Genomic DNA, 13940 nt, shown 5'->3' on the forward strand with positions numbered 1-13940 from the left:
CAGAGGAGGCTGCTGTGCTGATAGCGAAGGTTTCGTTTCCAGCTCAACTGTTGGCCGGGCAGAACTTGGGCTACACGTGATACCTTAGTACTGGAAGGTTTATTTAAGCATTTGCGCTGGCTCATTGAATACTTTTAGGAGCTGGGATTTTAGTAAACATTTCACTTGTCATACAGACCTAAGCTTTATTGAATTTACAAACTGTAAAGTACACCTGCTTCAAGTTAATGGTTATTAGCACATAACAGCATCGTGCAGCCTTTCCCACCGTCAGCGTTTGAGCATTGCCATCACCCCCGGAGAAGCTGCGGGCTCGTCGGCCCCTGGCCCAGGCAGCCACACGTCTCGTTCTGGCTCTGGGGACTTGCCTTTTCTGGACATCTGGTATAAGTGAACTGGACACTGTGTGGCCTTTGTGTCCAGCTTCTCTCTCTCGGTGCTTGGCAACCCGTCACCATACATCTGACTTTCTTGAGCCCAGTGGTTAAAGCACCGGTTTTGAGTCAGACAGACGGAGCCGGACTTGCAACTTTGCAGCTTATTTATCACATGACCTGTGTTTGCAAAGCCCGCCCTGAAGCCTTGTGCCTGGCACGTAGCAGGCGCTGGGTAAACATTTGCAGAGTGACGGTGCTTAGAAGCAGCACAGCCATCCCTGATGCTGAGAGCAGCAACACATTTCTCCCAGCCACGGTGAAAGCCGGCACTGCCCCCAGGGAACTGACCGCCCAGCACCTGCCCCCTTCTCGCACCAAAGGCCTGGTGGAGCTCATGTTTGTCAAGCAGAGCTCTCCAGAGCCCAGTGTGGTGGGGGGCCGGCTTCCCCGGGGCAGGAGCAGATATAGGAGAGGTGTGCTCAGTCCCCTTCAGCAATCTCAGGAAGGAGTTAGGGACCACCTCCCTAGATGCTCCCTTGCACAGCTATTCCCACTCGACTTGGGGGGTCTGCTGGCCCAGGCTCTGCAGAACTTCTGATCGAAAGGCATGGCCCGCTCGCCCTCGCTTCATGAGTCGTGGCTGCTTGCCCAGGTCGTGGGTGTCAGATGACGTTGAGTTCGGGGCGGGCTCCCTGGCTGAAGCTTGAGTGTAACCCTGAAAGGGACCGGAAACGTTGGCAAGTGACTGGAGTTGTTGCAAGTCAAACAATCGAAATATGTTAAGGGCCATGATGGTTCAAAACAGGGACAGAAAACTGTAAAAACTCAACAGTTTACTTTCGAGCTTGTAGGAAGCAGGGAAGACCTGCATGTGAGTTGCATTTTCAAATGTTAATTTTGGCGCCTTTCACTCCATTTTCCCATAGGGCACCATTCCCAAGCTCACGGCTAAATCCAACTGCCGGTACGAGATTGAGTGGGTCACTGAGTACGCCTGCCACAGGGATTATCTGGAGAGCAGCAACTGCTCCCTGAGCAGCGAGCAGCATGACATTGCCATTGACCTCCAGCCACTCAAGCAGGAGCGAGGTGAGCTGGGGCCCGGCGGGCCGGCGGGGGCCGTAAGCCCTGCCCCCGGGCCGGGCGCTTCGGCAGATTCAGGTCGAATGAAGTAGTGTTGTCACTTCACGGCACCTACGAACGTGACAGAGCCTCTCCTCATTTGTTCCCCGTTCTTTAGGTCATTACTATAGTGCAGCTGGGAAGGAATATATTTTTTATTTGAATATCTGTGGAGAAATTGAATCAACCCCAAAGGTCTGTAATGAGAAACAGGCTGCGGTTTGCCAAGCGAAAAAACCTGACTTCACTCAAGTCAAAGTGGCAGGAAAATCCCAGAGTCAAACTCTTCGGTGTGTAAACAGTTTTCCCGTGCTTTTCAAGTGCATTGTGTCTGTTCTTGTAAAACGTCGCTGACTTCCTCGTCCTCTTCCTCCTCCATTCTCTGTGAAGCGCAGAAGCCAGTCGAGATAGCATTCCTCCGACTTGACTTAGGCACCGTGCCTTTTGTCACTAAACAGTGGGATGTTTTTCCTGGCTTGACAATGAGACTGCTTCTGTTAGGTCTGTTTGCTTTACAACCCATTGTTTGGAAGGGACGTACTGCAGGAAAGTTATTTAATTAGTTTACAGTTGATGTGGCTTTTGTATTCAGAATTTATCTTTCCTTAACTTTCAGTTTTCTCTGGCACTTTGAGAATCTCAGATGCCGTGAGCACAACTTAAAAGTTTTAAACAACAGAAACAACGCATTCAGGGCGATTCCCATGACCCCTGACTCAGTGGCTATCGTCACGAAAGCATTATGAAAATGTCGCTCTCTGAGAGCAAGTATTGTCCAGGCTCCCTCAGGTGGGGCCGTGTTCATGGCAGACGCTGAAAAAGCTGTGTGCTTCTTGGCCCTTATTTATCTTGTACAAAACCCAGAAAGGAGAGCAGAGGGTCTTCGTGCTCACAGCAAAACCTCCGGCCCGTTCGTGCAGCCGTCGTTACTTTGAAGTGAGGACGATAAGCCTGTACATTTGGAACTCATTTCCTTTAGACGGTTTCCCCAGCTGGTGAGAGCGGACTGCTCCGTGTCAGTACCGATTTGTCGATGGCATGCAAAGGGCTTCACGGAGAAAGGTTTAAAAATTCGAGTTTCTCCCTGGCCGGTTTGGCTTAGCAGTTAGAGCATCGGCCCTCGGACCAAAGAGTCACGGGTTCATTTCTAGTCAAGGGCACGTACCTCAGTTGCAGTTCGTTCCCCAGCCCTGGTGTGGGTCGTGCAGGAGGCAACCAATCAATGTGTCCCTCTCACGTCGATGTCTCTCTTTCTCTTTCTTCCTTCCTCTCTCCCTCCCTTCCACCCTATCTGAAGATAAATGGAAAAATATCCTAGGGTTAGGATTAAACAAACAAACAACAAATTCAAGTTTGTTTCTCGGTTCTGCTAAACGCGCATGTATGTGTTTCACAAAAATCTAGGTACTCAGATGGGGACCTCACACTGATCTACTCCGGCGGCGATGAGTGCAGCTCGGGCTTCCAGCGGATGAGTGTCATAAACTTCGAGTGCAACGAGACCGCGGGTGAGTGTGCCCGGCCCGCCTGCGCTGGGCTCTGCTGGGCGCGGGTTCTGGGGCTGGGGTGCTGAATGGAGCAGTCAGACGTCTTTTTCAGGCGTGGCCACCCCCAGCCCCCAGACGAGGTAGGAGTGCCCAGCCAACAACACACATCCTGTTTCCATTTCCCTCCCCTCTCTGTTTGTTTTGGGAGTGGGCCCCGCACCGGGCCTGCTGGGGCGGAGTTTCTGTCTTGAGTTTTGGCTCACACCGAAGCCCGCACGGATCCAGCAGCATGGGTTTACGTGCTGACTTCGAATGGGTTGTCACTACACCACTGTATTTTTTTTTTTTTTTTACAAACTAAGTGTCAAGAAGACCCTTTAGGATGGTGGCCTTGTGATGGAGGCTGGGTTTGGGGATCGCAAGAGGTCACAGGGCAAGTTTGGTTTTTCTGAGCGAGTCGGAGAAGTTTCCTAGAAGTCACGGTGGCCCTGGCATTTCACAAAGCCGTGCTGCTCTGTGTAACCCCGGGTCCCGGACCTGGTTTGCATCTGCAGAGAGGTGATGGGATCCGTCACCACCAGGGAGCCGTCCTGTCTGTTGACCTCTGAGCTGTGACCCCAAGCGTCCCGCAGGCTGACTCAGCCTCTGCACAGCGCTGGTTCTGGAGCGCCGGGTCCCGCCATCTGCACGGCTGTGCACGCTGTGGCCGCGTGCCCCGGCTCTTCCTGGCCCCGCTTGCTGTGTGTGCTGCATGTTTCTGTGGCACAGCTTCGACCATTTGGTCACAGGCAGGTTCCCTGCAGGGTCTGGGAGAGGCAGCTGTGCATGATGGGAACTGGGCTCCAGGAGCACGTGTCTGCGGGTGTGGAGGACGTCGGAAGAGGCTGAGATCAAGACCGGGCTGTGATAAACTGCCAGGAGAGCCCCCGCAGAGGGAGCCTGGAGCAGGAGCTGGGGAGGCCGGAGTCCGACGGCCGTTCCTCCTGCTGCTCCCTTGCAGCCCGCTGGTCCTCTCGCTGCCCCAGCTCTCAGGCAGTCGGCACGCACTGGGTCAGTGCTGTTCGCTTGGACCTGAGCACAGATGGTGCCGTGACGGCAGAGCCTCAGGCAGTCACAGACCGGTGAGCGCAGTGCAGGCGATCCAGGCCTGCCCCGGCTCCTGGTGGAGCTGTCACCGGTGCTCTAGCAGGGGGAGGCGCTGAGGTCAGGTCTGGGGTCTGAGCAGCCGTGGGGTCAAGGCAGTGGAGGAAAGAGGAGGCTCTGTTCGAGGGGCTGCAGGAGGAGTAGGTGTGAGCCAGGCACAGACGTGGCGGCTGTGGGCGCCCGTCTCTGTGGCAGAGGGAACATGCCAAGGCGTGAATTTGGGTCTCTGTGGGCAGATCCAGGATGTGTGTGTAGAATGTGGCTAAAGATGACCCTAGAAAGGAGAGCGCACAACCTTGCGGAAAGTCATCTGTGCTGTCAAGGAGTTGATGTCATCGAGAAATGAGTGCAGTCCCAGGGACTTCTGCAGGCAGGTGACAGGACTCTGGCTTGGGTGTGGCCTTTGGATGCATCTCCCATCTGGTTCGAATGCCCTCCAGCCCTCCTCAGACTCTCTCTCTTCGTGGTCCTCAGCTCTTCCAGGTTGGTAGGAGACCCTCTCTGCAGTGCACCCTGCTGTCGGGCCCCCGTCCCCGGGCAGTGCCGCCTGCTTCGTATCTGTTCCTGGGCTTCAGCGCTCGGCCTGCCCGCCCTTCCCCAGCCGGGCCTCTGGCCTCCCCCGCTGGTTGGGCTGCTCTGCTGTTGGTGGCTCCTGTGGTCCAAGTCTCCCTCCCTTGTCATTACCTCTTGGCCCTGTTCTGGGCTTTTTATAAATGACTTGGCCGGGATCGTTGGGAGTGCGCTGATCTCATTTGGGCTCACTGGGAACATAGAATAATGATCCAGAAGGTCCCAGCGGACGAGGAGGATGTTGAGAAGGGCATAGCTGGGGACTCACAAAGAAGAGGTGCAGCCATCCAGTCCAAATGATCTGGGGCGTGAAAAAAATACTGCAGGCTGTCCCCCCACCTTTTACTTTTTATTATAAAAGATTTTGAGACATACCAGTAGAAAGAACATCACAATGAAAATTTATATCCCCACCACTCAGATTTAATGGTCATTAATGTTTTGCCAAATTTGCTTCATATAAACCATACGTCACTGATGGAACATAACTCTCCACCCCAACTTCGACCTGACAGAATGAACAATGACGCCAGAAACTTGGTGTTAGCTGTTTTCATTAGGATGGTGACAAGGAGACCAGATGGAGAGATGTTAGACATTTTTGGGGATTTTGAGCCTGCTCTCAGGCTGAACTTGGATTATAAAATATTTAAGGCCCCTTCCACCTCAGTGACTCGATGCTTCAAACTTTGGAGCCAGCTGTTTGTACTGTAAAATTATTTTATTATTTGTCCCAAATTTAAACTGAGAGTTTTGAGAGGAAATCCTTTGGTGGATTCTGTGTTTATTGGGTTAATATAATCATGTATTTTTGCATGTGAATGGGTGTTAATTGGCTGTGTATGGAATGTGGTTTATAGTTTCACTTGGATCTCTAGGAATTATTTATACTTATGAATCTGTGGTTCATGCACAATGTTTATAAGTTTATTCTTTTAGCTGTAATGTATTTTTAACTATTTGTTTCAGTAACTTACATCTAGCTTGCTGCAATGTGATACCTTATTATTGTCAAATAAGGGCGTTAGGTCATTTTTTGGGAAGAGTCGTGTGTTAGGATAGGCTAGTAAGAAACCTACAAACTTAAGTGGCTCATTACAATAAATGTTTCTTTTCTTTTTAAAAATTTTTGATATTTTTTTAAAGAGAGGAAGGGGGAGAGAGAAAGAAACATCGATCGGCTGCCTCCTGCACGCCCCCTACTCAGAATTGAGCTTGCCACCTGAGCATGTGCCCTAACCAGGAATTGAACCGGGACTGCTCAGTCCATGGGATGATGCTCAGTCCACTGGGCCACACCACCAGGCAAGGTTTATTTTCTTTTTTTGGGGTACATGCTCCTATCGGGACCGAACCCGGGACTCTCTGGTCTGCAGGCCGACTCTCCAACTACTGAGCCAAACCGGCCAGGGCAAAGTTTATTTTCTTTTTCTTTCTTTTTTTTTTTATCCTCACCCGAGGACATTTTTCCATTTTTTTGTTCAGACACAGCGGGAGGGAGTGAGAGGAAGAGAGAGAGAGAGAGAGAAACATCGACGTGAAAGGGACACATCGAGTGGCTGCCACCCGCTCGACCAACCAGGGCCGGGGACAAACTGCAACCGAGGTACGTGCCCTTAGCGGGAACCGAACCCGGATCTATCCGGACCGCAGGCTGACTCTCTAACCGCTGAGCCAAACCGGCCAGGGCAAAGTTTATTTTCTTTAGTTCCGTCTATGCCACTGTAGGGGCTAGAGGTTACAGCTGTGCTCCAGGTGGTCACTCAGGGACCTTCGAGTTTTCTGCCTTGCGTTGCTGCTGTCTGTTGAATTTGCCTTCAAGGACTCTGCAGAATGGGAGTAGCTGTTCCTCTTAAAGGGCCAGAGCTGAGTGGCACAGGCCAACCTCCCAGGCAGGGAGGCTGGGAAATGTAGCCTCGTGTGAGCTTAGAGGGAAAATTCAACTAGTTTGGTGGGTAGGTAGCACTGTCTTTGCCACGGGGGCTGGCGGAGTAGGACTGGGTGCTGCCACCAAGCCCGAGAGCAGCTCCTTGGCTCCACTGGGGAAGCCCACCTTTCCTTCAGCTGGTCATGGGGTCCACACCCTGGGACGCCATGCAGGTGAGGTGCTGGGAACGCACCTCGAGGCGGGACAGCAGCCAGGACTGTGACTGACAGAGATGGTGAAAAGCCAGTATTAATCCTGCTGATGGATGGAGACCGTCGGCCCTGGAACCGAGGCCCTGACGGCAAAGCCCACTGTGTTTCAAAGGAAACAAACGTGGTTTGGTCGAGGGGAGTGTTGGCGTACTGGTCTCCTACCGTTGTTCGAGGAATTAAATAAGAAGACAGGTAAGATGTACCCCACTGGCTATAAAATGGACTCTCCTGACAGATCATTAGTGAGTTTCAGATGTAAAACCAGCTCGAAGTCGGGATGGGAGCTGGAACCATCGTTGTCTTATGTAATCATTTGTCAACTAATCTGGTGAAAGACAAACAGTGAATGCTTCAAGTTTGCGGAAACAGAGATGTTTTCCAAATAGCGAAATAGGATTCCAGTAGGAGTCAACTGTCTGGGAAACATGTGGGTGGGAAGCGAGCAAGGGAGCCTCACGCCCTCCGGCAGCGAGGGGCGCAGTGGTCCCCGCTCGCGGCGGGTGCTGTGTGTCGGAGAGGAAGTTGGGCTTCTTAGAGAGAATGGCTTAAACGTTCTTACTTTAATAAAAGAAGACATAACCCACAGTAGTGTAAGGAAGTATTGCCTTGTACTCATAAGCATGGCTCTGGGGCCAGACGGTCTGGATTTGATTCCTGGCTCCTCTCTTTCTAGCTATGAAACCATAGGCAAATTATTTAGCTGCCCTAAATCTACTAAATGGGGCTAAAATTGTACCTGTGCCATAGGCTTTTTAGGATTAAATATGCCAGTTTTTATAAAGTACGTGAATCGGAGCCTGTTCCCACAGCCAGCCCCAGGTAGCCTTGAGGTGCTTGCCTAGTGCCTGGCTCGGACTGTGCTCAGTACAGGGTAGCTGCTGGTATTATCATTATGAAGTTTGTAATATTAAATGCCTAATAGAAATTGCCCTTGGTACAAAATATCATTTCCCTTTCCTGGAGAACATTGTGCTCTTCAGGGCATCAAACCGCAGGGGCTGCAGGCGGTCGGCCTGGAGGCGGCCTGGGAGGATTGCTGACCCTCCCGGGGAGGGAGGCAGAGCCCTGTGCCAGGGTCCACCGGCTGGGAAAGGCGAGGAGAGTGTTTCTAGTAAGCGGAAAGCCAGCGGCGCTGTCTGGATCCCAGGCTTCCTGCCCGGGGCAGTGACCCAGGATGGGCTGCTTTCTGAGCAGAGCTGGACTGTCCGGACTCGCAGGGGAACTGGGGGTCCCTGGAGGGGGTGAGCCAGGGGGCTGCAGATCTGAGTAGGGCGTCAGATCCATGCACTCATGAAGTCCCCAGAACGAAGGGTGCCGGCGCCATCCGGAGGTGTTCCTGCAGCTTTCTGGGGTTACTGGACCTCAGCACACTTCCTTGGGAGGACTGTGGAAATGATCGCGTTTTCATTTTTGGGGGAAGCCCCGGGGAACTTGTCTTGCCCACAATGACATCCTTAAGCCAGTGGCACTCCTGGGACTAGAACCCTGGTCTCTGCTTTCCTCTCAGTGAGTCTCTGGTCTGGCCCTGCTGCTACGGGAGGCTGACCACAGCTGCTGGGCAGCGAGAGCCCTGTCGGTGGCTCCTACGATCCTCATTAGCACCCGTTTCATGTCCCCTTCGAATGTGTTGTAAACAGCCTCTGTCCTGTTGAGACCATCCACCGAGATGAAAGGGACACAGGCCGCTGTGAGGGGTTCAGGATGATCTGAAACTCCGCAGAAGCCGCTGTAATCTCTGAGCCCTCTGATCTCAGGCATTTGGGGCTGGAGTTTGTTTAACTGCATGTTTGGTGTTGGTGTCCTGTGGCTGTTTCTTCCCTTGCTCCTTTGACATTCCTGGGTTTGATCATATAATGGAGTGTTTTATTTGCCCTTTTCGAATTGCACAGGTAACGGCGGGAGAGGCTCTCCCGTCTTCACCGGGGAGGTAGATTGCACCTACTTCTTCACGTGGGACACGAAGCATGCCTGTGTGAAGGAGAAGGAGGACCTCCTGTGCAGCGTCACCGACGGGAAGAAGCGCTATGACCTGTCCGCGCTGGCCCGACACTCAGGTGGGTCTCAGACACGTGTTCATGGGGACGTTTTCCGCCTCTTTCCCCACAGCTACGTTGGGAAATACTGTTACTGTTTCCATTGTCAGCTGATCACTGCGTGGCCTTTTCCTCCTCCTCGGGGAGCGATGTGAATTATTAGAGCCGACACCAAGTCGGAAGGCGGAGTATCTGAATTTGAGGTCGGGTCCCTGTTTTCTGTGGGGGCGGGGCACTTTGAGCTGATCTTACCATAGTTCAGTTCAGACGGCCAAGGGCCTGCGTCGCGCCACGCTTGTGCTCTGCGATCAGAAACTTAAGAAGAAAATTTAAACTCTTGTTGCTAAGAGAGTAGGTCTTACAAGTTCTCATCTCTCTCATGCACACACACATTTGTAGCTATTTATGGTGATGGATGTTCTCTAAGCTTATTGTGATCATTTCATAATATATACATATAACAAGTCGTTATGTTATAAACCTAAAATGAATACAGTGTTATGCGTTCATTGTATCTCAATCAAAAGTTTTACAAATGAATGGGAAGCAGGCAGAGTTCCCACTGAGCGCGTGGCCTGCCGAGCCGTGAGGGTGGAAAGCTGGGGCGAAGGGTGGTGGGATAGGTGGGTTCATGCTTAGACCTGGGCTCCCCCCGGTCCCACTGCCTCTCCTCCTGTGTGCAGTGGGATCCGCACTCACTCCCCAGCCTCCGACTCTTCGGTGAAGTGCAAGGAGGAAGGCACGGGAGCTTGTGGGACCCCGGGCCGCGCGGTGTGTGCGCGGCCGGGTTGTCGAGTAAGGGACGTGTGCAGCTGCGCAGATGCTTGATGAGCCTGTTATGTGGGGCACGGACTGCGTGCTGGGAACCCAACAAGCCTGATAGCGTGCCCCACACCCCCTGTGCCGTAGAGCTTAGCAGGGGCTGAGACGACTGAATGGGGAGCACGGGGCTTCCACAGGGACCGCCTGATCCAGTGGGGACACTTCCAGTTTTACCTTGGTGGCGGTGCTGGGATTCGGTACACACAGCAAGGTGCATCTTGAGGTGGAGATAATGCCTAAGACGGAGAGGATGAGCTGCCTAAAGTCACGTAATGAGCAGCCGTGCCAGGAGCTCGTTCCGAGTCCTGTCTGGTTCGGGACGTGTAGTACTAAGAACGAGGAACTCCTCTTTCTCGGGATGTCGGGGAGAGCTTTCCTTTGCGCACGGGGCTGTGGAAGGAGGGCCTCTGTACTTGGTTCTCCGGGACCCCTTCACGGGCGGGATGGTGCCGTGGCTGTTCTGCACATATGTGTTCATGTGTGTTCATGAAGAGGTGGGTTTTCTGCAGAGTGGGATGCGCGCTCACCTCTGTCAGAGACCAGAGTTAGGGCTGGTGTGGCCATATCCAGCCATGTTCACTCGAGCAGGTCACCTACATCTTCCAGGCCTGTTTCCTTACAGTAAACTGGCTGATGGCATTAGATCCCTTATACCACCTTTTGTTTGTTAATCCTCACCCCAGGACATTTTTTCCCATTGATTTTTAGAGAGAGGGGGAGTGGGGGTGGGGAGAGAGAGAGAGAGAGATATCAATGTGAGAAAGACACATTGATTGGTTGCCTCCCACACAGGCCCCGACTGGGACTGGGGATGTGCCCAGGTACATGCCCTTGACTGGGAATTGAACCCATGACCCTTCAGAGCATGGGCCAACCCTCTAACCACTGAGCCACACTAGCCAGGTCCCCTTATCCAACCTTTGTTTAAAAAGAAAAAAACAGTGGAGCGCGGTGACGTGTCCACTCAGGGGTGCGCGGCACTGGCTCTCCAGGAACCCGGTGATTTCGCAGTGTTTGTGCCCAGACGACTCCAAGGAAGCTCTGAACTGAGCGTTGAAATCCTCCCTGTTAGCTTGAAAAGTCCTCCTGTTTTACAGCTTTTCAACCCGCCCCACTCTGACTCAAACTTGCAGAACAGTATCTGTCTTGTTGGCTTGCGTGGTCATCGTGAGTTCTTCCAGGGGAGTGACACTGGTTGTCATTCCACCAGCACCATTGTGTCGGCACCTTTGATGCTGCAGGCTCCGCTCGCGAGGGGCGCGTCCGACGTTGCATGCCCTTCCGCAGATGCTCTGCCTCTCCTGGCGACCCTCTGCGGAGCTGCCCTGCCCCGCGCTCAGCAGACGTGCGTCCTGGTCTGACGGGGGCCGTCACCCGCGGCGGGTGCTCTGCCCGGTCCCCAGGCAGGGCTGGCGTCGGGTTTGGTTTCTGGTTTCATACTTTGGGGCTTGGGAGAATTTGTTTTAATCGTCTATCCCTCCTGTTACGCCTGCTCGTCTGGGGAGGTGTGGGGCACGGTCTGTCTCTGTCGCGCTCACCGAGGAGCCCGAGGATCACAGGGCGTTGCTGTGCCCGCTCCAGAACCGTGAGTGCCCGCGGCGCCCGGCCACATGCTGGTGAGCGGTCTCCCCGCTTACTCACGGCTGTGGTGTGACTCAGAGCAACAATCCCTGCCTTTGGCTAAAGAGGCTTATTTTTTTTTAACAGAATCAGAACAGAATTGGGAAGCCGTGGTTGGCAGCCAGAAGGAAACAGAAAAGAAGCATTTCTTCATAAATATTTGCCACAGACTGCTGCAGGGGGGCAAGGCGAGAGGCTGCCCCGAGGACGCGGCCGTGTGCTCTGTGGGTGAGTGGGGCCCAGCGCGCATCGGGGCCTCCCCGGAGGCTGCGCCCAGTTGGGAGAGAGTTAGGGAAGCTCCCTGTGGTCCAGCAGCCTGCAGAGAACACAGTGAAGGGCTCACCCGTAGGCGACTGCGGGGTGCAGTCTGGGATGGAGAACCTGGGGGGCTTAGGTGGCCCCAGCCTTCTGATGTTGGCCAATGCCAGGACAGGGAACGGAGGGAACTTTGTTGGAAACACCCGGTTATCTTTTCACTTTGTAACCTGAAGAATAACATTGCAAGTACTTGTGTGAAACTGATTTTGATATTCTAACACTCCACTGTGACCGGCATCTAATGTAGCCCTCCTCTGAGAACACTGCCCCCTCGAGCTCGCTCTGCCATTTATGTTGGTCTGTCCTGTCCTGCAGAGACGTCTGTTCGATGTATATGTGTAGCATGCTAGTTATCGCTTAAGACTCACCTCAAAAATGACAGGCAGGGAGAATAATTCAAAGCTGTTCTGAGCATGAAATAAGGAGCTGTGTGCACAGGGGGTTTAGGAATTACCTCTACGATCCAGAATAGGCGCTGGGTCTTCCCCGCAGGTCCAGGCAGGCCCAGGCCTTCATTTCAGAAGGACGGGGCACAGAGTTTCAGAACTGTACAGGGGAAATCAACTGAACCAAGAATTAAGTGGTCACCTTCTTGGCTTGCTGAACAGGTTTAGTTAGTTTCTAGCCCCCTGGCTGTGCTTTTGAAAGACCTGTGTCTCTGGGGAGCGGAGGGCCCCAGAACGGGGGAACTGTTACTTTGTGGGATGGCAGGACATTGCATGCTTGCCTTTCTGCCTCTTGTGGACACGAGGACGCTGTTGACCGTTCTCGCACTCCCTGCTCAGCCTGGGTGTGGCCGTGGGATTTTTAGCGTGGCTGCCAGACTTGTCATTCAGGAAAAACTCACTGACCACTGGGCCAGGCCAGCGAGGCTGAGAAAGGGACTGGGGTGCGCCTGCTGGGTCTCGGCTGATTTTTGTTACCTTTCTATGTCATTATCATTTTTAATCATGTCTTCTGTCTTTTCCCCCTTTCTTTTTCCCAGATAAGAGTGAAAGGAAAAATCTGGGCAAATTTGTTTCTTCTCCCACAAAAGAGAATGGAAATATTGTACTCTCTTATTCAGATGGTGATGTTTGTGGTGATAAGAAGAGAATAAAAACTGATATAATACTTGTCTGCAAGCCAGGTAAAAAATTTAAAAGAGTGAAGGAAAAGAGGAAACGTGTTTGTGGTCTTTGCCAGGGGTGTGCTCGCGTTCTTCATTTCTTTGTTTCTCGTTGGCCCCTGCCAAGGTGATAAGGTCGAAAGGGGTGATGATGCCAAGCATTGCAGCTTCCAGATTGTTAATGGGGGTCATTTGGATTCGCTCCCCCACCCCCTGCCCAAATCCAGTGAAATGGAGAAACCATATGGTGTCCGAGGGGATCGCATTGTCATTTTCCAAGGTTCTGGCTTGAGCGCGGCTTCCTCTTCCTCGGGGCTGATGCGAGTGATCATGCAGCCGCTGCACTTCCTCTGCGGGGGGAAGACCACGGGCCGCTGACAAAGGCTGCGTGATCTCACCACGAAACACAATGCCCCCTTTCCTTCCCTCTGTTTACGTAGTTTTACAGGGTCAGAACCTGTGTGTGTGTGTTTTTATGTTCTTCAAAATGTAGTGTTTTGTGAATACTCTTCTCTGTTTACAGTTACAGTTATAATTTTCAGGAACTTCTTTGTTGATAGTGTTGTTCGTGACTTGGCTTTAAACATTGTTTTTAAACATTGTTCTTATTGCTGGCCATGCTATTTCATACCCTCCCCACCTCCCCTGGAAGTATTTCCTTGGATAAATTCTCAGCTGTGGAATAAGGTCAGGGGCTAAGCCTATTTTTCTACTTTTCAAAATTGATTTCAAAGAGAGGAAGGGAGAGGGAGAGAAAGAAACATTGATCTGCTGCCTCCTGCACGCCCCCTAGTGGGGATCAAGTTTGCAACTCCAGCATGTGCCTCGACAGGGAATGACACAGGATGACGCCCAACCAACGGAGGCACCTGGCCAGGGCTCGGACCCTTTTTTGAATTATTGTTTTGAATTATGGCATAATATACACAATATAAAATATTTATAGTTTTAGAAAAATAGTTTTAGAAAAATTATAGTAAAATACACATACTGTGAAATTCACCATTTTAACCACTGTACGTGGACGGTTTGGTGGCATGAAGTACATTCAAATTGTCGTGCAGAAATCAGCACCATCATCTCCAGAACTTTTTCATCTTCCCAAATGGACGCCCGGTCCCCATTAAACACGAGTCCCCACTGTGCTTCCCGGCCCCTGGCAGCCACCTTTCCTCCTGCCCTCGCAGGTTTGACCCTCTGG

At 52.3% G+C, this 13940-nt stretch overlaps 1 protein-coding gene across 3 annotated transcripts in view; it reads left to right on the forward strand.

The window, feature by feature from the left end:
• The window catches only part of IGF2R (insulin like growth factor 2 receptor), a 99058-nt gene that overhangs the window by 42177 nt on the left and 42941 nt on the right, over positions 1-13940 (forward strand). For 2 of the 3 annotated variants that reach the window (XM_036248039.1, XM_036248040.1), the window contains exons 8-13: positions 1304-1466; positions 1618-1789; positions 2904-3007; positions 8728-8892; positions 11401-11541; positions 12617-12760. In XM_036248039.1, coding sequence (XP_036103932.1) covers positions 1304-1466; positions 1618-1789; positions 2904-3007; positions 8728-8892; positions 11401-11541; positions 12617-12760 — 889 coding nt within the window. Of the gene's footprint in view, positions 1-1303; positions 1467-1617; positions 1790-2903; positions 3008-8727; positions 8893-11400; positions 11542-12616; positions 12761-13940 lie in introns of those variants that run through there. The other variant, XM_036248041.1, reaches the window with a different exon arrangement.

This window comes from Molossus molossus, unplaced genomic scaffold, assembly GCF_014108415.1.
Source record: "Molossus molossus isolate mMolMol1 unplaced genomic scaffold, mMolMol1.p scaffold_m16_p_8, whole genome shotgun sequence".
NCBI classification, from domain to species: Eukaryota; Metazoa; Chordata; class Mammalia; order Chiroptera; family Molossidae; genus Molossus; species Molossus molossus.